The 21,950-nt window shown below is 34.7% G+C and overlaps 1 protein-coding gene across 4 annotated transcripts in view; it reads left to right on the top strand.

Moving 5' to 3' along the window:
- DCAF17 (DDB1 and CUL4 associated factor 17) overlaps positions 1-21,950 on the top strand; it is a 57,626-nt gene that overhangs the window by 1,625 nt on the left and 34,051 nt on the right. For all 4 annotated transcript variants that reach the window (XM_077883175.1, XM_077883177.1, XM_077883176.1 and 1 more), the window contains exons 3-9: positions 5,076-5,166; positions 8,188-8,324; positions 9,250-9,328; positions 10,450-10,539; positions 12,718-12,822; positions 13,125-13,230; positions 19,147-19,289. In XM_077883175.1, coding sequence (XP_077739301.1) covers positions 5,076-5,166; positions 8,188-8,324; positions 9,250-9,328; positions 10,450-10,539; positions 12,718-12,822; positions 13,125-13,230; positions 19,147-19,289 — 751 coding nt within the window. The remainder of the gene's footprint in view (positions 1-5,075; positions 5,167-8,187; positions 8,325-9,249; positions 9,329-10,449; positions 10,540-12,717; positions 12,823-13,124; positions 13,231-19,146; positions 19,290-21,950) is intronic.

The raw sequence follows: 21,950 nt of genomic DNA, 5'->3' as shown, positions 1-21,950 counted from the left end.
GATCCAGATTTTGCTGCATTTGTAGCATTTGCCCCATGACCTCCTTTTTCTTGACCTTTCTACTAAGTATTTTTTTTTTTAAGATTTTATTTATTTATGAGAAACACACAAAGAGAGAGAGAGGCAGACACACAGGCAGAGGGAGAAGCAGGCTCCATGCAGGGAGCCCGACATGGGACTCAATCCTGGGTCTCTAGGATCAAACCCTGGGCTGAAGGTGATGCTAAACTGCTGAGCCCCCTGGGCTGCCCATCCTTTTGTTCTTTTTTTCTTTCATTCTTTGTCTTCTCTGCTTTTATTTATTTTTTATTTTTTTTCTTCTCTGCTTTTAATTGAACATTTTATATGATTCTATTTTCTATCTACTTTAGCATATCAATTATACTTCTTTTTAGAAATTTTTAATCATTGCCTTAGAACTTCCAAAACATATTTACAACTAATCTAAATCACTTTCAAGGGATGCTCAGAGGTTGAGCATATGCCTTTGGCTCAGGGTGTGATCCTGGGGTCCTGGAATCAAGTCCCACATCCGGTTCCCTGTGAGAAGCCTGCTTCTCTCTCTGCCTATGTCTCTGCCTCTCTCTCTCTCTGTCTCTCATGAATAAATAAATAAATAAAATCTTTAAAAAAAATCAGTTTCAAGTAGCATCATACCTCTACATGGGTAGTGTAGTTACCTTATAATAGAGTATTTCTAATTGCTCCCTCTTGCCTTTTATAATGTTGCTGCCATTCATTTGATCCATAGGCTATATTCACTGAATGCCTTGTTGCTGTTATTATTGTGAACAAATTTTCATCTGTTAAATCAATTAAATATAAGAAAAATAAAGGATTTTATTTTACCTTTATTTATTTTATTTGAGAGAGAGAGTATGTGCACACATGCACATGAGCAGGGGGAAGGGCAAGGGGAAAGGGAGAGATCTCGGGCAGACTCCTTGCTGAGCATGGAGCCAGATTTGGGGCCGGATCCTAAGAGCATGACCTGAGCCACCCAGGTGTCCCTATTTATTCCTTTAAACATTCTTCTTTTTAAAGGTAGACCTATATCATCTTTCTTCCCTTTGAAGAAGGTTTTTGAATATTTCTTGTAAGGCAGATCCACTGACAACACATTCCCTCAATTTTTGTTTGCCTGAGAAAACCTGATTTCTTTTTGACTTTTGAAGGATAACTTCTTGGGATACAAAATTCTAGATTGGTTGGGTATGAAATAATGATTTATAAGAAATATATATTTGGTCATTCAGATGAAGATCTATTTCTCAGATATATTTGGTCTTCATCTACAGTTACTGAAAATGCTTTAAACCCATAAAGGTAAAATAGGTGTTTTGTTATTAATGAAGATAACTTTCTAACCCCACCCAAGAGTAAGGGCTTTTTGCCAGTAGAACCAACCATGTGATTGAGGGGTTGGAACTTTCAGCCCCAACCTCTGACTTCCAGGCAATGGAAGGGAGCTGGAGGTTGAACCAGCCAGTGGCCAGTGACTTAGTCAAACATAACTATACAGTGAAGCCTCTGTAAAACCACAAGAGGATTGGGTTTAGAGAGCTTCCCATCAAATTAAAAGAAACTAAGGAGGTGGTCATTGGAACCCCAATCTGTATAGCCCATGGATCAGAAACACAGGGGTTTCACAGCCTGGGGGTTTGGTGACTGGCATCTGAAGGTGGGGGGTGGAGGGCAGTCTTGTAGGACTGAATTCTTAACCTATCGAATCCGATGCTATCTCTAGTAGGTAGTGTAAGAATTGAGTTGAGTTCTCGGACATGCTATTGGTGTCTTAGAATTGCTCAGTGTTGTGTGTGGGAGAACCCCCACCCCTCATAATGGAATTGGGTCCAGGAGTCTTAAAAGACTGGGGTGAAGGGCATTGTTTCATCACTTTAAATATTTTACTCCATTCTACTTGCTTGCATGTTTGCTGAAGAGAAGTCCAGTGTAACTCTTATCCTGTTCTTTAGATAAGTTGCTTTTCCCCTCTGGCTTCTTTCAAGATGTTCTCTTTGTTTTTTATTTTCTATAGTATACAGGTTTTCTAATTGTCCTTCAGTTCTAGGATATTGTATTCTGCTTTTATCACTTTTTTGTTCTAGTTTGGGAAGTGTCTATTGACATATCTTCAAGTTTGCCAGTCTTTCCGTGGCTGTGTCTGGTCCACTGATGAGCCCATCAAAGACGTTCTTCATTTGTGTGGAGTTTTGATTTTTAGCATTTCCTTTTGATTTTGTTTTTAGGTTTTTTTTTTTTAAGATTTTATTTATTTATTAATGAGAGACACATTGAGAGAGGCAGGCTCCATGCAGGGAGCCCAATGCAGGATTCGATCCTGGGACTCCTGGATCATGCCCTGGGCTGAAGGCAAACACTCAACTGCTGAGCCACCCAGGTGCCCCATGTTTTTAGGGATTTTAATCTCTCTGCTCAATTATCCATCTGTTCTTATACATTATCCACGTCTTCCTTTAGAGCCCTTAGCATATTAAATATAGTTATTTTAAGTTCCTAATCAGTAATTCTAAAATCTCCACCATATCTAAGTCTGGTTCTGATGACTGCTTTGTCTCTTCAATCTTTGTATTTTGCATTTTAGCATGTCTTGTAATTTTTTGTTGGAAGTTGTATGTGATATAAAAGAAATTGCAGTAAATGGGTCTTTAGAGTGAGATTTTATGTTTATCTGGCTAGAGATTAGGCTGTGTTTTCTGAAACTATAGGTGCCAGAGGCTCAAATTTCCTGTAGTGCCCTTGTTTTTGTTTGCCTGGTACTGACTCAAGTGGCTTGCTCCTGCTAAGCGTGGTTCTTGGTATTCACCTCTCTTTCTAGTTTTGGGGGCAGCAGTTTGCTCTGTAATTCGTAATTCTCAGATAGAACTAAAAACAGTTGTTGATTTTTTTTGTTCAGCTTTTTTCTTGACAGGAGTGTTGACTTCTAAGTTCTTTGCATGTAAGATCAGGAACCAGAAGTTAGAGAAGATAGTTTGAGATTTGTTCTGACCTGAGGAGGGATCCTGCCAGCAATCTTTTTCTGAGTCTGTCTGGCAAATTAGCCAGCCTACACTTTAGCTTGTATGACCAATGAATCTATAAATTTCTTCCCATTTGCCTTTCACCACAACCTCCACTGATTTTGAGAGTGCTCCTAGGCTAAAACTTATCCACACTCTGTTGCAAATGAAAGTTCCTTTAGGAAGAGAATAGTGCTATCTGCTTTATGGCCTACTTCTTTGCCCCAGGCAAAATCTTCAAGCCAAGGGTTTAGAGTTGGTACTGGGGGTGTAGGGGAATCAGTGGCAGGCTCTCTCTGAGGGACTCCCCTATTCTAAAAGCTAAGCATCTAGAGTTGAGGCAGATATTAGCCTCAGATTTTCTTACGTCTCTTACTGTGAAAACACTGCTTTATGAGGTGGGCTAAGGGTAATCAGAGCCAATGTATTCTTAGGCTTGCCATGCCAACGTACAGTTGGGGCTAGGTGGAAGAAGGAAGTCCCATTCTTGACTGCACTTACCCAGGATGCAGCCTCAGCAACAAGCAGCTGGGAGCTACATGAGAAGTGGTATCATGATGGACCCCCAAGAAGGTGGCCCTCTGGAAGCTGAGGATAGAGGGAGTCCTGTGCTCTTGGCCATACAATTGTTGAATAGTTTTCATTTTGGTGAGCTAAAAGTGATAGGGAGTGAGCACATCCTATTTTAAACATCATAGACTCTTACTATTCTTCCTGAACTCTAGTAGATTTTTTTTGGATACATGTTTCTTTGCTGTATGCTCTAGGACCATTTCTAGAGACTTTAAATAGTTGTCCTTTTATAGTGTTCACCAGTTTTCCTGGAGAGCATGCCCTCAGGCTATCATGTTGGAAGTGACTATCTGGACATTTCTTTATATGATCATAATGTCACTACCACACCTAACAAAATTAGTAATAATTCCTTGGTATTTAATGGTATTTAATAACTTACCCAATTTAGAGGTATCTGCTTTAATTTAAAAAAAAAGTTAAATCTGAGTAGGTGGCATTGGTTGGTGATCTAATAGTAAATAGCTGGAGTTGTTTACTATGGCATTCAGGGGTGTTATAATTTAGAATCACATATGAGCTTCCTTTCATTCCTGTGAAATTCTATTTGTTTAGACCTTTGAATCAGAAAATCAAAGGTGAATAAAATTGTCACTCTGAAAATTGTTTCTAAATAGTAGTTTAATTTTAAAGTTCAGGGATGCCTCAGTAGCTGAGCAGTTGAGCGTTTGCCTTCAGCTCAGGGCATGATCCTGGAGTCCCGGGATCAAGTCCCACATCGAACTCCATGCATGGAGCCTGCTTCTCCCTCTGCCTATGTCTCTGCCTCTCTCTCTGTGTGTGTGTCTTTCATAAATAAGTAAATAAAATCTTAAAATTTTAAAGTTCATCAGGTAAAAAAAAGGAAAACACCTATGATCATATCTCAGTAGTAATCAGGGAAATAGAAATTAAAGGTAAGAGGCTATTTTTCACATAAAAAATGTAGTGTTCACTACTGGTAGAGGTAAATACTTTTTCAACCTTTCTGAAAGAGAATGAGGAGTTAAAAAAAAAAAAAAAAACCCTAAAGGTATTTCATTTTTTACCCACTAATTTTCATCCTGAAATAAAGGGACTCTATCTAATTTTCACTTTACAATATTGGAATAATAGTTTATGAACTCCATGGAATTCAGCAGAGATATTCATAGTAAATATTCAAGGGTAGAGAAAGAATTCAATATGATCCAGTTTTGGAAAATAATCTGCAGGAAAGTATACATATATATAACAAAAAACTGGAAGAAATGAACCAAAATGTTAATAATGGTAATTTTTATAATCTTAGAGTATTATAATCTATTTTATTTTTCATATTTTCAGTGAATTTTATTGTGAATTTTGTGATCAGAAAAAAAAATGTTAACATTTAGTTAAGGAAAGCAAAGTAGCAAGCTATATCTTGATATTCCAAATCTCTGAAAGAAAAAAGTCACTTGGCATTGAGCAAACACTGTCTGTTATCAAGAAGAATAATCACTCATTTTTCTTTTTTCCCAGTGTTGCATCAGAGCCAAGAAAACTTTATGAAATGCCAAAATGTTCCAAATCAGAAAAAATAGAGGATGCATTATTATGGGAATGCCCAGTGGTAAGATTTGTTTTAGAGTATTTGTTTCCAACACATTTTTAGCCTAAAAGAACTGATTATTCTTAATATATAAAAGAATAGGGATCCCTGGGTGGCGCAGCGGTTTGGCGCCTGCCTTTGGCCCAGGGCGCGATCCCAGAGACCCGGGATCGAATCCCACATCGGGTTCCCGGTGCATGGAGCCTGCTTCTCCCTCTGCCTGTGTCTCTGCTTCTCTCTCTGTCTCTGTGTGTGACTATCATAAATAAATACAAAATTTAAAAAAAAAAAAATAAATAAAAAAAAAATAAAAATAAAAATAAAAGAATAAAGCTTAAATATCATAGTGACCCTGACTTTTGAAATGAGTCAAGAAAAAAATTATATTCTTTGCTTATTTTTCTCATGAAATAATTTCTATTTTAAAAAATTATACATTATTATAAGTGTATTTTAAAAATTTGATGCCATTTGTAAATCTTGAAAACTAGAAAAAGTTATGAACTGGTTAAAAGTTTTATAAGCAATATAAGCTAGTTTAGAGTTATTCTCAATGTTTCTCAATAGTTTAAGAGATCATTCTACCGATTTAAGAGATCATTCTATCAAAATAAAATATTTATTTAGGGTAACAGTTATGTTACATGGTCTTTGAAAGTAGATTCCTCCATGAATCTTGGTAGGAAAGTAATAAGTCAAAAATAAAAAATAAAATAATAAAAAGTAAAATAAAATAATAGGCTAACCTCATTCTAGCAGACAAACCAGCATTGCCCTGGTACGCATTTTTCAGAACACTGTCTTCATAAGATGATAACATCTTATAGTTGCTAGAGGATTTGAAAGAATTGAGTTGTAGACAAAATGAGTTTGGTATTCTGAGCTTAAAAGGTGAAACAAATTTATTTATAGAATTACTTCTCAGAGTCCTGAATAATACTTAGAATAATGCTAATGTTCATGGTGATTGTCAAACCATTTCCCAAAACTCTTGATCATACAACTTCCTTTTTTGAGGTATATTTCTACATATTGGTTTTGTATGGGATCAGTGTTTTAAGAACAGCACGTAGGAAATACTGTAGCAAATTATTCAGGTCTTTAATCTTGCTGGTTGTTTTTTTAGAAGAAATAGAACTTACAATATGTGACCAAAAATACTGTTTAAAGGCTAAGAGGCTCTGCTTTGAATTTACTGTTAAAATTCTTTCTCTTTTTAAATACTGTTGTTTTTATATAAAATTATAGTTTTCCAGAACTGCTGCTTTCTTTTTCCCTAGACACTTACTCTTTTTAAAAAGAGACACCTTTTTAAAAATCAGAAAGCTTTAAATTTATATTTTTTTCCATAATTTCTTCTTGAAAGCTGAAAATAACTGTAAAGCCTTTTAACCTATTTTCATTTGTGGGGGGAGGAGGATGACAGATTTCTTAATTGAAAAAAATTTTGAAGATACCCGTGCAAAAACACCAGAAATTTAGAGCAATCCTTGCAAAAATAAAGCTTCTAGTAACCTCTAACTCCTATTCTCACTTCTCTTTAAACATTTTTCATTTGAAGTTAAGCAAGATTTTCCATTAAGAAAAACTAAGAAGCGTATCATATTGTTGTTGACATATTGATGTGAAACCATGTTTACATCATCACTCTTCTTTCTTTCTTTTTTTTTTTTTTTATCACTCTTTCTGAGACAATGTGTAAAATACAACTTTTGGTTTAGGAAAATAGCTCAGACCTACTACATATGCTATTTCAAATTCTTCTTTTTTAATAGGCAAGATATAAATAGTGTATTTTTTAAATTTAAAATCTCTAGGAGATGATACTTATATTAGACACCATACAATAAGAATATTTACATCATCACGTGATTTTAGTGTAAGATATCCAGTAGTTAATAAGTTTATACACACAACCAAGAAACAAACACAAAAACCTTGTTTCTTTCCCTAACATTTGAAAGGGAAGACAGATCTTTAAAAGCATGTGTAAAATAACTATGCCTTCATTCTTTTCTATTCATGTTTCAGTCTAAGTGAATACTACATTAATTTCAACTTTCCTATCCTTAACTTTCCTTTTAGAACTTTGTTCTTAAGGACTTCTGGATGGCTCAGTTAGTTGAGCATCTGATTCTTGGTTACAGCCCTTGGGGTTGTGAGATCAAGCCCCAAGTGCGGCTCTGCACTCAGTGATGGGTCAGCTTGGAATTCTCCCTCTGTCCCTCCCTGCTCTGCTCTCGCTCTCTCTCAAATAAATTTTTGAAAAAGAGAGAATTCCCTTTTTATTTTACAAATCAAAGTAGAACTCCTTGTTTCTCTTTCTTTTCCTGCCTTAGACTTCCACCTTGTGGCAGCTGCTCAGTGGCAGGTATGCCCAAGGTAGTATTCCCTCCCTTTTTGGGGGGAGTAATTCATTGGCGACAGAGAATATCTTTAAAACCAGGCCCATCTTCTGTTTTTCTTTGGCTGTCTTGATTCTGCATTCTAGCTTTTAATTTGGAGTTACGGTAGAGCCACAATCATGAAACGATTTGTCATTTTGCCATTTTGACATCTATCAAAAGGGAAAAAAGCCTTGGAATAAAGAAGCAATAAGGAGAGGGGGGACCTGAGCTGAAATCAATAGTTGGACACTTAACCGACTGCGCCACCCTGGTACCCCAAGAAACATCGATTCTAGCAGATGACTTATGCTGTTATACCTGGTTTTAAGAACTGTTATTATTATCATTGTTGAATTTGTTGAATTATTTAATGATAATTAATTCACATTTGTTGAATTATTTAATGATAAATAATAAGTAATAAATTATTTCAGGTACTGTTTAAACGTTTTATGTGAATAAACTCAATAAGTTAATGATGAAAATAATTTCCTACAGTCTCATCTTTCCTTGTCTTAATTCTCTTATTTGTACATTTAATATTCTTTGGTTTACTTATCTATTTCTTTAAAGTTTTAGCTATTTTCTTTGGACATAGATTTCTGCAGATTGTTCATGACTAACCAGTTTCATTTTTATACCTTCTATTTTTTAGGGGGAAATACTTCCCAATCCATCAGATTATAAATCTTCACTGATAGCACTGACTGCTCATAATTGGTTATTTCGCATATCAGCAACTACTGGAAAAGTCCTTGAGAAAATATATCTTGCTTCATATTGCAAATTCAGGTATTGTGACTTTATTACTCAAGATTTTATTAAAATATATAAAATATTTATTAAAATATATAAAATATATAAAATAAACAATATATAAAATAAAATTTGAGACTTGTGGCCCAGGAAATTTCAAGCTTTTTTTTTTAAAGTTTCCCATTGTATATCTGGATCTCAATTTATAAACTCATTCTTTCTTTCCTCATGACTACATTTGAAAATCTGCGGACACAGACCCTTTATCGTTTTTTTTTTTTTTTTGTATCACTCATAAGTAACTAACCTATAATAGATGACAAATATCTCTCCCCTCTTTTTTTAATTCCCATCTGCAAATAGTATTTTATATGTAGGTTGCATTTTATGTTGGTTTTCCTGAAGGCTAGTCTGTTTCAGTTAAATCATTGCCTAGTACAGTCTAAGAACTGTCTTTTGTTTGTTTGTTTGTTTTTTTAAGTAATCTCTATACCCGATGTGGGGCTTGAACTCAAGACCCCAAGAACAAGAGTCATTTTCCTGACTGAGCTGAGTGTTCCTAACAACTGTTATTTTAACTTAGTAGTTGTATGTGTTTTTATATATGAATATAAATATTTGGAGTGAATATATGCATATAGAATGTGAAAGTAACATTTTTAATGCTTTTTATGATATTAATGTCCATTTTAAAGTAGGAATGGATTTTTTTTCTAAATTTTGAATAGTATTTGATCAAACACAATTTTTATTCATTGACACTCTAGAAAGATTAAAACTATATTTTAGTAGAAATAGATCCATATAAAGATGTAAAGAGAATTTTTAAGTTGTTTCTTAAAAAAATTATTTTGCTTTTATAATTGAAACAACTAAAGAACTGTTTATGAAATATCTATTATATTTTGATTATAAGGAAACTGACTCAAATGCATAAACTTTCTCTTCATTCTTTTACAAGATACTTGAGCTGGGACACTCCTCAAGAAGTCATTGCAGTCAAGTCAGCTCAAAACAAAGGCTCAGTATTGGCCCGGCAGGTAGACATCTTTAAATATCAATAAATAAATTTTTAAACATCAATAAGGTGAGAAGTTTGTTTCCAGAGAAAATTGTCTGCAAATTTGTTAGGAAAGAACCATTAATCTTGGTTTCTGAAGAATGGATAAAAGTTGCTTACCATAAACTTAAGAAATACCCTTTAAACTACTCTGGAGAAGTACAGCAGATTATTTTACATTCCATAGTGGAAAGAAAGTGACAGAACCTTGTTCTTCAAAGTAAGGGAGCTATCTGTTTCAAGCAGAGAAATCACTCTAACTATTGGTAATTTTTTCTCATTTCTCATAGACATAACAGTGTAATTCTACTTTCAGATGATGTGACCATTATAATTATGTGTCTTTTGTTAGGCTCTTTATTATTAAATTCCAATTTATAATATTCATATTATATTAATATAACAATAAAAGTATAATGACAATATAATTATGTATTATATATGTTAAAAATATATTAATTTATATTATAACATTTTTAATACAGAAAATATGTTTTATTATGCAGTATATAAAATGTTTTTGTTGAACAGTATATAAAATATGTTTTGTTGCTAAGAAATATTTATTGATGGGGTGCTTGGTTGGCTCAGTTGGTTGGGCATCTAGATACCTTTGGCTCAGGTCATAGACTCAGGATCCTGCGATTGGACCCTGCATTGGGCTCTCTGCTCAGCAAGGAGTCTACTTCTCCCTCTCCCTCCGTGTTCTCTCTCTCTCTCAAATGAATAAATAAAATCTTTTTAAAAATTCCTTAAAAAAAGAGAAATGTTTACTGTTATGTTTATTTTTTTTTAATTTTTTTAATTTTTTAAGTAGTCCCTATACCCAGTGTGGAGTCAGACTGAGCCACCCATGTGCCCTCATGTTCTATATTTACTGTTAGAGACTTTTGTGTGTATATACATGTGTGTTGAAGGGCTGAAGGTTTAATGGACGTATCTTCAACATGTATGCTTTCTTGTTTGAGAAACTTTGCAATGTTCATAAATTGAAAACATCCACATAACTGTATGCTAGGACAGATGGATGTTTTCAACTCATGAAAACAGTGTTTCTGAAATTCTTTTGAGAACTGCCTGTAATTTAACCTTTCCTTTCAGGCAGGCATTCAACAGCCTGTTTTGCTGTACCTTGCAGTGTTCCATGTTTTACCTTTTTCACTCATAGGGATTCTGGAGATCAATAAGAAGGTAAGAACTTACTTCTTATTTAATTGCAATATTAATTTTTTGATAAAAGATGTAATATAGTTGTTTATTTATTAGATGTTTTGATTGCAAATATTCCCCTGGCTGTAAAAAGCTTTCTGATCTAGTTTGTTTCATATCAAAATACATGAGAATGTTTCATTTACGAAGAAAGCCTAATCATCCTTTCATCTTTCTGCATGTTTTTATGCCTTTCAAGTGGATAGTGTTGAATACCTTTGGTGTCATTAACAAACCTCTACTTTATAAAATTATGAAATGAGTAAGGTGGGTTTTTTTCAGAGGGATATTTCAAAGCTTGTTAAAATGACCATTAGGAAGATGAAAAGCTGCAACAAAAAGAATCATTTTAATTGCAAAGTATAGATCTAAAACTTGTTTTATGATACATAAACAAGACTTATAATTAAATATATGAGTTTTCCAACTCATTCAGTTATAGGTTTTATTCTTGTCATTGTTCCTGATTCATGGTCTGTTATATGGGAGAGAAAAAAGGACATATTTCCTTTGAGTAAAAGAATCAATAGCCTTCTACTTTTCCATTAACAAATTGTTACTTAGTCTGGGTGGATAGTTATTTATTGGTGTTTTCTACTGGTTTTTAATTATGCACTTTCCAAGTATTACTGAGGCCAGATCTTCAGGGTCCACTAATAGTCATTAGCAAATAAGATGAACATATTAAAAAATTTTGTATAAGTATAGTATACTAAACTACATAAAGGCCAATGAATAGTATCAGTTACTTATATACTGTTTTATGCCAGGCATTTTGAGTAGTTTATAACTTTGTAACATACGGTGGGTTCAGTTTGGAAGTTAAGCAGCTACCCAAGTCCTACATAAATAGAGAAGCTGGAATTAGAACCTAGATTTGACTCCAAAGTATGAACCAATTTTAAAATAGAGTGGCAACTTTATTAGAGCACTCATTATTTGAAAATATGTTTGAATTACACAAGTCCTCCTTTTCAAAGTGGAAAACAAGTATCAGCAAATAAAAAATCATGAGCTAGTCACATCAAAGCAAAGCATAATTATCCTTGTAAGAGATGACAAAAAAACACAACTTATGAATTTAATTATTTTCTTTGTGCGTGTGGATTAAGTAATTGTATATGCTTATTACAATCTAGAACAGGAATGAACACTTAGCTAAGTCATAAATTGTTTCTATTTATTCTTTGATAATAATTGGAGGGATTTGGTTTTGATTAGGGTTAGTTGGAATTGAAGCGTATGTTTCACCTACTATGTATAAAAGACTACCCAGGGGCCAGACTCAACGTGTACTAAAAGCTATTTATTGGGGTGGTAAATCTTCACTAATTTGTCTTGAGTAGGAACAGAAACAGATTTTCACTTAATTTCCACTTGTTCTTTCATTGCTATGAATATTTGTCTATGTTGGCTTTCGTTAAATATTAAATAGGCACAGAATCAAGTTTTTTTTGTTGGTGGTGTTTATCAGAGCTTTGTGGAGGATTATGACAGGATCCACTGCATAGAACAAAAACAGAAAGGAAACAAAGAACCAAAGCCACACTCAAAGTTAGCCAGGCTAAATGTCTCTATAAGTACTTGCTTGGTCTTTAACACCTTTAATTTTTATATGACTAAAATATCAAGCAGTATTAGATATTTAAAGAACAAAGTAATGATAAAAGTCTGGAGTTGGCTATTTCTCATTAGAAGTACTTTCTTAGATCCAATCTTTTCACTTTTTAGCTAAAAACTAAGTTTCTTTATAAATAACATTTTAGCATGAAGAATAGGTCCCTAAATTCATTTACTCTACTACACACATCCTGCATAGTAAAATTAGATGGTCTCAGTGTATGCCTATGTCCATGAGGAATAGGACGTTATTAAAAGATATTGACAAAACTGTAGAACGAATGGATGAACCAAATGAATGGTGCAGAATCATTTTGATGGTTAAGTGCTACACTCATTAGTGCTTCCTTTTGAGACTTTAGTGGCCTACAACCCTAATGACACTTTAACTTCAAGTCTCTAAATTATACTTAAATTATAATGGTAGGTAGCTGTGTTGTAGTGGTGACCTGAATATTAAGCAAATGCACAAACCACTGTGAAGACTCAGAGGATTGGCCTTCTGGTCTTTTCTCAGGTGATATCTACCTTTCCCCTCAGATTTTCGGGAACGTTACAGATGCTACCTTGTCTCATGGAATACTGATTGTGATGTACAGCTCAGGACTGGTCAGACTCTATAGCTTCCAAGCCATCACTGAACAGGTAGAGAAGACTGAAATTTGCCATATTAGAATAACTCGAGGTTTGGACTGAGGTATGATTTTTTTTTTTTTTTTAATGAAATGCTTTTAGAGTAAGGCACTTGTGTAGATTTCAACTTGACAAAACTATACAAATGCAGAAAGACAGAGTAACCTTTAAAAGAGGGGAGGGAAGATAAACAGGCCCTTGAATAAATAAAGATATTTTCTCTGTCATATACATGTGAATTTGATTTTTTTCTCTCTTCAGACAGCAAATAAATAGGTGCTAAAGCCACCATTTTTGTTTTGTTTTGTTTTTAGTTCATGCAACAGAAACTTGACTTAGGGTGTGCATGCAGATGGGGTGGGACTGCTGGAACTGTAGGAGAGGCTCCTTTTGGCATTCCTTGTAATATTAAAATCACAGGTATGGCTACAATATATATAGCATTTTTTCACCTTAAAAAATAAGTGGTCATATAATTATTTATTATAATAATCCAGATGTTTCTCATAATTTAATGATAAACTCAATTCATTTTACTTCCATACAGTGTATTCCTTGTTACTGAATAGGTGTTAACAAAATCTATCAGTTATTCATTGAACTGGGGATACTGAGTCTGTTTGACTTTGAATTAGGGGAAAGTGAAACCCAACATCCCTGATAAGAAAAACGCAGATTAAATTTATCATAGGAAATATCTTTTCAGATTCTCAAATATCAAAAAGTTACATAACAGGGTTTTTAAAAGTATAGAAGTATATAAAAATATAACAGGATACTCATTTATTGTTGGAATCCTTTGTGGAAGACAGTTTGTCGATACATATCAAAGTTTTCAGTGTATATACTCCTTGAACAATTCCACGTCTAGGAGTTTGTATCAGATATATTCACATGTGTACAAAATGACAAATGTACAACATTATTTCTAATAGCAAATGTTTGGAAGTAATGTGTAGATTGGTAGGTGACACTAATATATCATTATTTGGCTGTATCATAAATTTAATTGTTAAAGATTTTTTTGCCTTGGTATAGAGCAATTCCCAATGTATGTTATTAAGTGATAAGAAGGAGTGTAAAATTATATATAAAAAGCTTCATTTGCATAGAGAATTCATGTTCACATGTTAAAAGTGTACGTATAAGCATATACTTTTAGATTTGCTTAGACTATATGGAAGGACACCCAAAAACCTGATAAACAGTAGTTACCTCAGAGGGATACAGATGAAAGAAAGACTTAGTTTTCCTTATATATCTTATGATGTGGTGCTCACGTTACTTAACCTTTGCCACAATGTAGTTCCTTGTTTATGCACATACACACGCAGCTCCTTGAAATTTCAAGAATTTGACTTACATACCATTTTATGGATGAATTCTAAAATTGTCGAACCAATTACTAGTTTGGACATATGGGTTGTTTTGATTTTCTGTAATTACGGGTAACATAAGAATACTCCTGTAGCTATCAGTGATTCCTGCCTGAATCACTTAGTTAAGGTGGGGGGCGGGGGGAATGGCCACTTGAAAGGATTCTGACATTCCTTCTGCCTTTACTAATGGACATTTTTCTATAAATAAAGACTTTCACTCATCACCCAGGGATGAACTATAGTTTCTCCCAAAAAAAGTCAAAATAAATACTTATTCTTTCTCTTTAATTAACAATATTTAAATAAGGAGTTGGTTTAATAGTCACTTCCCATGGTGGCAAATATTTTAGAGGTCAGCACACATAGACTCATGGATTTTTATGTCACCAAAATTACATACAGTCATTATTCTTAATGATGTTCAAATTGCCCCAAATTTGGCCAATGAGAACTCCATTATGACATACTCATAATAGCTTTGGAGAATTTCTTTGTTTTCTGGAACAGTGATATATCCCAGGTATATCTTTTATTTTCCTTGTCCAATGATCTGACAAGGAGCCATTTTAGTAGAGAATGCATCATCATTGACTGTGTTAGTTTCCTAGAGCTGCTGTAATACCACAGACTGGTAGCTTTATTTTATTTTATTATTTTTTTTAATTTATGATAGTCACACAGAGAGAGAGAGAGGCAGAGACATAGGCAGAGGGAGAAGCAGGCTCCATGCACCGGGAGCCCGACGTGGGATTCGATTCCGGGTCTCCAGGATCGCGCCCTGGGCCAAAGGCAGGCGCTAAACCCCTGCGCCACCCAGGGATCCCCAGACTGGTAGCTTTAAATAACAGAAATTTAATCTCTTAATGTTTTGGAGGCTAAAAGTCTGAAATTAGGATATTGGCAGAGACGATTTCCCTCTGAAGATTCTAGGAAAGAATCCTTCCTTGCCTCTTCTAGCTTCTGGTTATTGCTGACAATCTTTGGCATTTCTTGCTTTGTGGCAGCATAATTACCACTTTTTCCTGTCTTCACGTGGCCTTCTTTACTCTGTTGTCTTTGAATCTCTCTCTCTCCTTATAAGACCACTAGTGATGGGATTTAGGAACCCCCCCTTATCCAGTATGACTTCTGCAAAGACTTTGTTTCCAAATAAAGTAACATTCACAGATACTAGGGTTTAGGACTTTGATTTATCTTTTTGAGACAGTTCAAGGCCAAGATCTATTTGTGTTCAATGCAATTAGTTGTCTTTATTTTTTGGTGAACAGAGCTGGGAAATATATTAAAACAAAAATTCATTAGCTCATTCTCATACTTCCAATTTAATTGTTCTTCGATTCTATATTTGTATTTCTTTTGACTCCCACTGAACTTCTTGAATGCTAATAAAATGTTATCCTCTTATATATATGTGATAATCTTAAAATAGCCATATCAGTGCTACCACTAAAAACTGAAGTCTGGTACGAAGGTTTAGATATCTCTGAAGTTCCTTTAGTCCTTAGTGTACAGTCCTACAGAGTAATGTGTTCAAAAATTATTTGAAATTATTTTTCTATATGATTAGGTTACCAGCTTTATGTAATTGGGTTCATTTGTTTTAGTTTGTTTTCAATTTTAGGTTTATTTTTCCCTTTTGACTTTATTCTTAAACTTGTAAAATGTGTGTATATTTCAAAGGTCAAAAGATATATAAAAAGGTCAAAAGATATGTAAAAAGATATAATCTGAGAAGTTTTGTGTCCATACATAGTCCTTTCATTCTGTTATGCCTATACTAACCTGTTCATAAGTCTCCATTACTTTTAGTTTCTAGGTTAGCCCTCACCTGTTTGTTTTTATAAAAATAAGCAAATGTATGTATGTATTCTTTAAATATTACCTTCTTTCTGGGGATCCCTGGGTGGCTCAGCGGTTTAGCACCTGCCTTTGGCCCAGGACAAGATTCTGGAGTCCTGGGATCGAGTCCCACATCGGGCTCCCTGTATGGAGCCTGCTTCTCCTTCTGCCTGTGTCTCTGCCCCCCCTTTCTATGTCTATCATGAATAAATAAATAAAATCTTTAAAAATAAACAAACAAACAAATAAATATTACCTTTTTCTTATACCAAATGCAGCCTATCGTACGCTCTGTACCTTGTATTTTCACTTAACATGTATCTAAATTTTTAAGCATTTATTTAATAGAAATACATAAGATTACCTATTTTTCTTATTGAGATAAAATTGATACATATAACATTAGATTAATTTCAGGTGTACAGCATAATAATTTGATTTTGCCCAGGACAAGTCCTTTCCCACTTGCTAGTAATTCTTCATAAATCAGGATAATGTCTAAGGCTAGACATTAGGAAAAGAGGGATTCTTGATGGTTTTATCCCTTAACCATATTTATTTATTCCAGGAGCTACTTCTATAGCTGTAAAATTACAAGTAGAGGCTTTAGACAAGCATACAGTGGCTACTTAACCAAACCCAACATGCAGTCATCCACAAATTCAGAAGATGGTCCTCCAAAACCAACTGGTCCTTTATATCCTGACCGTAGCTTAGGAAGGCCCCCTGGCTCCAAGAAATAACAAATGAGCTCTTGTGTTTGTTATAAATGGTTCCTGGATGCCTTTCTTCTGCATCCTGCTGTTTCTTATCTTTTTTGATAATAGACATTCTAACAGATGTGAAGCAATATCTCATTGTGGTTTTGATTTGTATTTGCCTGATACATTCCCTATATTTTAAAATTAAAGAAAAATCATGTCCTATTATAGCCATTCTTTTATAAACCATACAACATTTTGGACAATTTATATTAAAACTGTGAAGTATCATTGCTTGACCTTTCACAGACTCAGAGCCTTATTAATAATAATTTTCTTTTTAGTGCCTCTCTTTCCACAGTCCAGCCTGTAGGAGCCTCTTTTGCTAGCTCTTATTCTTTTAACACTATACTGACATCCTTGTAAATATCCTTTATAGCAATAACTGGATGGTTCAGACCTCCTAAAATTTCTTCACTACAAGACATGAAATCAGCCACTCTCAGAATTTCTAGGACTCTTTAATTGAAAATAGTATTGAGATCAAAATTTGGGCTTTTGAGGTTAGTGGGGACCCATCAGAATTGTGATGAACAGAGTCCTGCTGCTCTTTTGGGTCCATTTTTAGCAACTGCTGAGAAAAGTATTCCTTTTTAAACACATCATTTTGGATTGACTTTTTCCCCTATTGTTATATCTATTTTTTATTCTCTATAACATATACCTACTTGAAATTTTAGCCCCAAATTCAAACTCTAATTATATTTTTTCTTTTTATAATTTTTTCTTCATTCATCATCATTTGATAGCTACCATATTATCACATGATGTTTGTACTTCTTTCATAATTTACTTACTGATATTTTTGCCCAGTTTTCTATTGGGTTCATATTTTTCTCATTAAAAAGACTTCTTTATATATTAAGAGTATTACTCTTTTCCTAAAAGGTTTTTAAAAAGTACATTAAGTATAGATGTTACGTTTATCCTTGTCCCTTTCTCAGGACTGTCAGTTTGTGAAATCACTTTTCATTATTTTTCTCTTACATGTAGCACCAAGTAGTAAATTATCCTTGTGAAGAGGCCTAATAAAGTACATGCTTCTATATGTAACATGTGGCTCTTATGAATGGTTTTCCTAAGGCAAGCCCCTTTACTGACAATGATGGCCTCATAACCAAAAAGTTAACTCTTTTTTTTTTTTAAGATTTTATTTATTTATTCATGAGAGAGAGAGAGAGAGAGAGGCAGAGACACAGGCAGAGGAAAACCAGGCTCCATGCAGGAAGCCCAACGTGGGACTTGATCCCTTGTCTCCAGGATCATACCCAGGGCTGAAGGTGGCACTAAACCGCTAAGTCACCTGGGCTGCCCCAAAGAGTAAACTCTTAAGGTAGAAGGGTTAAAAAAAAGAGTCATAGATTAACCACCTGCCAAAACGGACTATGTGGTGTTTCCCATGGGCTGCCCAAAAGATATCTTGGTGTTCTAAAGCTGCAGTACCTTCCACTTACACATTTCCCTAGAAGTAAATCTGTTTTGCTCTACTTAAAATTAGTTGCCATGGAAGAGAAGAACTAAGAGGCACCAACAGACATTTCTTTTATAGTATATGACTAGATGCACCTAAACTAGTTGGGACGCCTGGATGGCTCAGTGGTTGAGCATCTGTCTTTGGCTTGGGGTGTGGTCCTGGGATCAAGTCCCACATCGGGCTCCCTGCAGGGAGCCTGCTTCCCCCTCTGCCTATGTCTCTGCCTCTCTCTGTGTGTCTCTCATGAATAAATAAAATCTTAATTAAGAAAACAGTAGTTAACTTGTCTAAAGATGATATTTATAGTAGTGGCTAACCTTGAATAAATTTCCACTGTAACAGGACCTATCCTAAGTAGTTACATTCATTATGATTAATATCACTTCTACCCTGGAAATGTTAAGACAGCTCTCAAAGTTTGCTAAGTATAACCTGTTAGTCTGGAATATGGAAGATTGCTTCCTCACACCTGAAGGAATTATTAGATACTTAGTTACCTTTTAGGATTGTTATGAGTGTTGGAAATAGCATCTAACCCAGAGTCTGGGACATACATGCCTAGTAAATGGCAGCAGCTTTTATTAGGTGTACTTTGTACACCTTCAGCCCATTTTTTCTCTCCACTCAGCTGCAGGTCACACATACCCTGGAAACAGATGTCTATAATGTTGACTTCATAGCATAATTGTTGCCTACTAGTCTTCTCTTTTCTTATCAATCAGCCTCTTTCCTGATTATATTTTATTTCTTGAGCATAGTAATTCTTCATTAATGGAAATTCATGGATGGTACATGCAAAGAAGGGTTAAATCAGTTTATGAATGAATATTCCAAGGCTACCAGAACAGAGAAACTAATAAATTCCTTTTGCCTGTCTCTACAGACACACCACCACTGCTCTTTGAAGTGTCCTCTCTGGAGAATGCTTTTCAGATTGGAGGCCATCCTTGGCACTACATCATCACACCTAATAAGAAGAAACAGAAAGGAGTTTTCCATATTTGTGCCCTAAAAGATAATTCCTTGGTAAATCATGAGTGATAGACTTCTTAGTAGTAAATTTGTATCAGAAATTCTTTATTTTCTACTTCTATAATAAGAATTCCTAAGAATTGCTTTTTATTTGTTTGTATTAATAATTCATCAGCAGTGTTAGGTACAGAAGAATACAAAGCATATAACAAACACTTGTGTGTACTATCAAGAATTTAAAAGCATTAAGATTTAAAAATTCTTAGAAACCAAAGATTTCTCATGAGCTCTCTGCAAAGCATCTTTGAAGCTCCATAGTGGGAATTATTGATGGAATATGTTCAGGCTGCCTCTGAAATTGCTGGTGCAATATGTAGTTAGTTTTGTTTTTTCATGGTTTGCTACTATTAGCTTTCTAGAGCAGAACCAGGTAGAACTCTGTTGATCACAATGTAAGGCTTAAAACACCTTGAGTTTTCAAGAACACTGTTAAGTTACTTATGGCAGAATAGGAAGAAATGCTGCATGGTAAGACAATAGAAATTTCTACCCATTGAATTAATTTTTCTTTATTTTCTTTTTGAAAATAATTTAGGCATGATTTATCATTTAATTTAATCTAATTTAATTTAATTTATTGAGAGCTTAATGTGTGCCAGGCATGGCAGCTGGGGACACATTCCCTTCCCTCAAGTTGAAAGTACACAAGTAGATAAATAAGATGCAGTCTCTTAAGTATAGTGATTAAGAGACGTGCAAAAGAGTGAGTGCACAGGGAGTGGTGGAGGAGTTCTTCCCTGTCTGTTTTGTACTGCTGAGTTAGTGTAGTTTATTTCTGGAACCTATATATTTGATATATCAAATAATCTGACTTTTCCTGAAGCAGACTCAGCTCATTTCACACCCATCTCTTCCAGAATCATGCTCAGTCATTGTTGGACTCGGTGACTTTTAGTTACAGGCCACCTTTCACCACGCTGAAGATCAATACGGTCTTGGGTCTGGTTATCTATTTACATTGATTTTGCTAGCAGGGAACACTGTGTATAGTGTCTTCTAGTTTTCTTTTGTGGGGACGTTGTTCTCTTTCATTTTTTCATTTATCTATCACATGTGGCAGCTCCTGTTTGGCCCAGCCCAATGACATCATCTTTTACAGTGGCCTCTCTAGGGGCTGTTTCCTATCATGACAAGTCTCTGATTTATCACCTCACACCACTGAACATGCTTCAGCCACCAGGATGCGTCGCATCTCTCTTTTATTTAACTTTTATATAAGAACTGGTAATACATATTAGTGCATGTGTGTATAAAATGGCCTCCAACATCTATATCTAGAATGCCTGTCAAGTACACTCCTTCCGTAATAACTGATTATAGCATCTAGTCAAATCTACATTTCAACATATTCATAAATTGCCAAATCCAGAGGAAGTTTTCAGTCCTTTCGCCAGATAGTTTTGCTGTAATGACATTAACTTAAGGATGCATATGTCCATTGCTTCCCCGCCTGTCAGTCAGAAGACTAACCCAAACACATGCAGCCAAACTGAAGAATTCAGAAAATGTTTCATAGCTTTCTATTAAACTGAGCTTTAAAATCTAGCATTCTGGGATGCCTGGGTGGCTCAGTGGTTGAGCATCTGCCTTTGGCGTAGGGCGTGATCCTGGAGTCCTGGGATTTAGTCCCACATTGGGCTCCCTGCATGGAGCCTGCTTCTCCCTCCATCTATGTCTTTGCCTTTCTCTCTGTCTCTCATAAATAAATAAATAAAATCTTTTAAATAAATAAATAAATAAATGAAATCTAGCATTCAAACACATAAAAACTGCAGAAGCTGGCAATAATGCTGCCTTATATTTAACACAAAGATAATATTTATTTTGCATGTTATAGTAATTATCATAAAGAGAATTGTCTAAAGAAAGATATGTGTGGTATGTACATCTTTTATATTTTAAACAAAGGGGCATTTGGAGCTAATGCCATCTTGGACACGTTAATTTCAGTGGTTGCAACCAAAGTGCCTAATTAAATTGATTCCCTTATATGTATATGGGAATGTATATGTATATGGGAATGTAGTATTATAATGTAATAATACTGCCATTCCTTTTAAAATTATTAGAATACGGGGGATCCCTGGGTGGCGCAGCGGTTTGGCACCTGCCTTTGGCCCAGGGCGCGATCCTGGAGACCCGGGATCGAATCCCACATCGGGCTCCCGGTGCATGGAGCCTGCTTCTCCCTCTGCCTGTGTCTCTGCCTCTCTCTCTCTCACTGTGTGCCTATCATAAATTAAAAAAAAAAAAAAAAAAATTTAAAAAAAATAATAAAAAAATAAAATTATTAGAATACTTATAAAATTCCTGAAAAATTAAAACATTTACTAATACAGAAAATGTGTTAAATTCCTTTTTTTAAAAAAAGTATGGCATACAAAGCACTTATGACATAGTACCCCACCTACTTCTCTAGTCATTATATTTCTTTTGTAGGAGCCAAAATTAAATTTTTATTCATATATATGCATATACATGCTATATGGATTAACATTGTGGTGTTTTGGGTTTTGCCATCTCTTTTTAGCCATTTTGTGCTCATCCCTTGAGGCTTGTGTAAGCTCTGTTTTTATTTCATGGAATTCTGCTCACCTGGGTTGAATGCTTGATAATATCCTATGCATGGCTTGATTACTTTGTTTTCTACACTTA

Source organism: Canis aureus, chromosome 34 (genome assembly GCF_053574225.1).
Source record: "Canis aureus isolate CA01 chromosome 34, VMU_Caureus_v.1.0, whole genome shotgun sequence".
NCBI lineage: Eukaryota > Metazoa > Chordata > Mammalia > Carnivora > Canidae > Canis > Canis aureus.
This window is presented reverse-complemented; position numbering and strand designations above follow the sequence as displayed.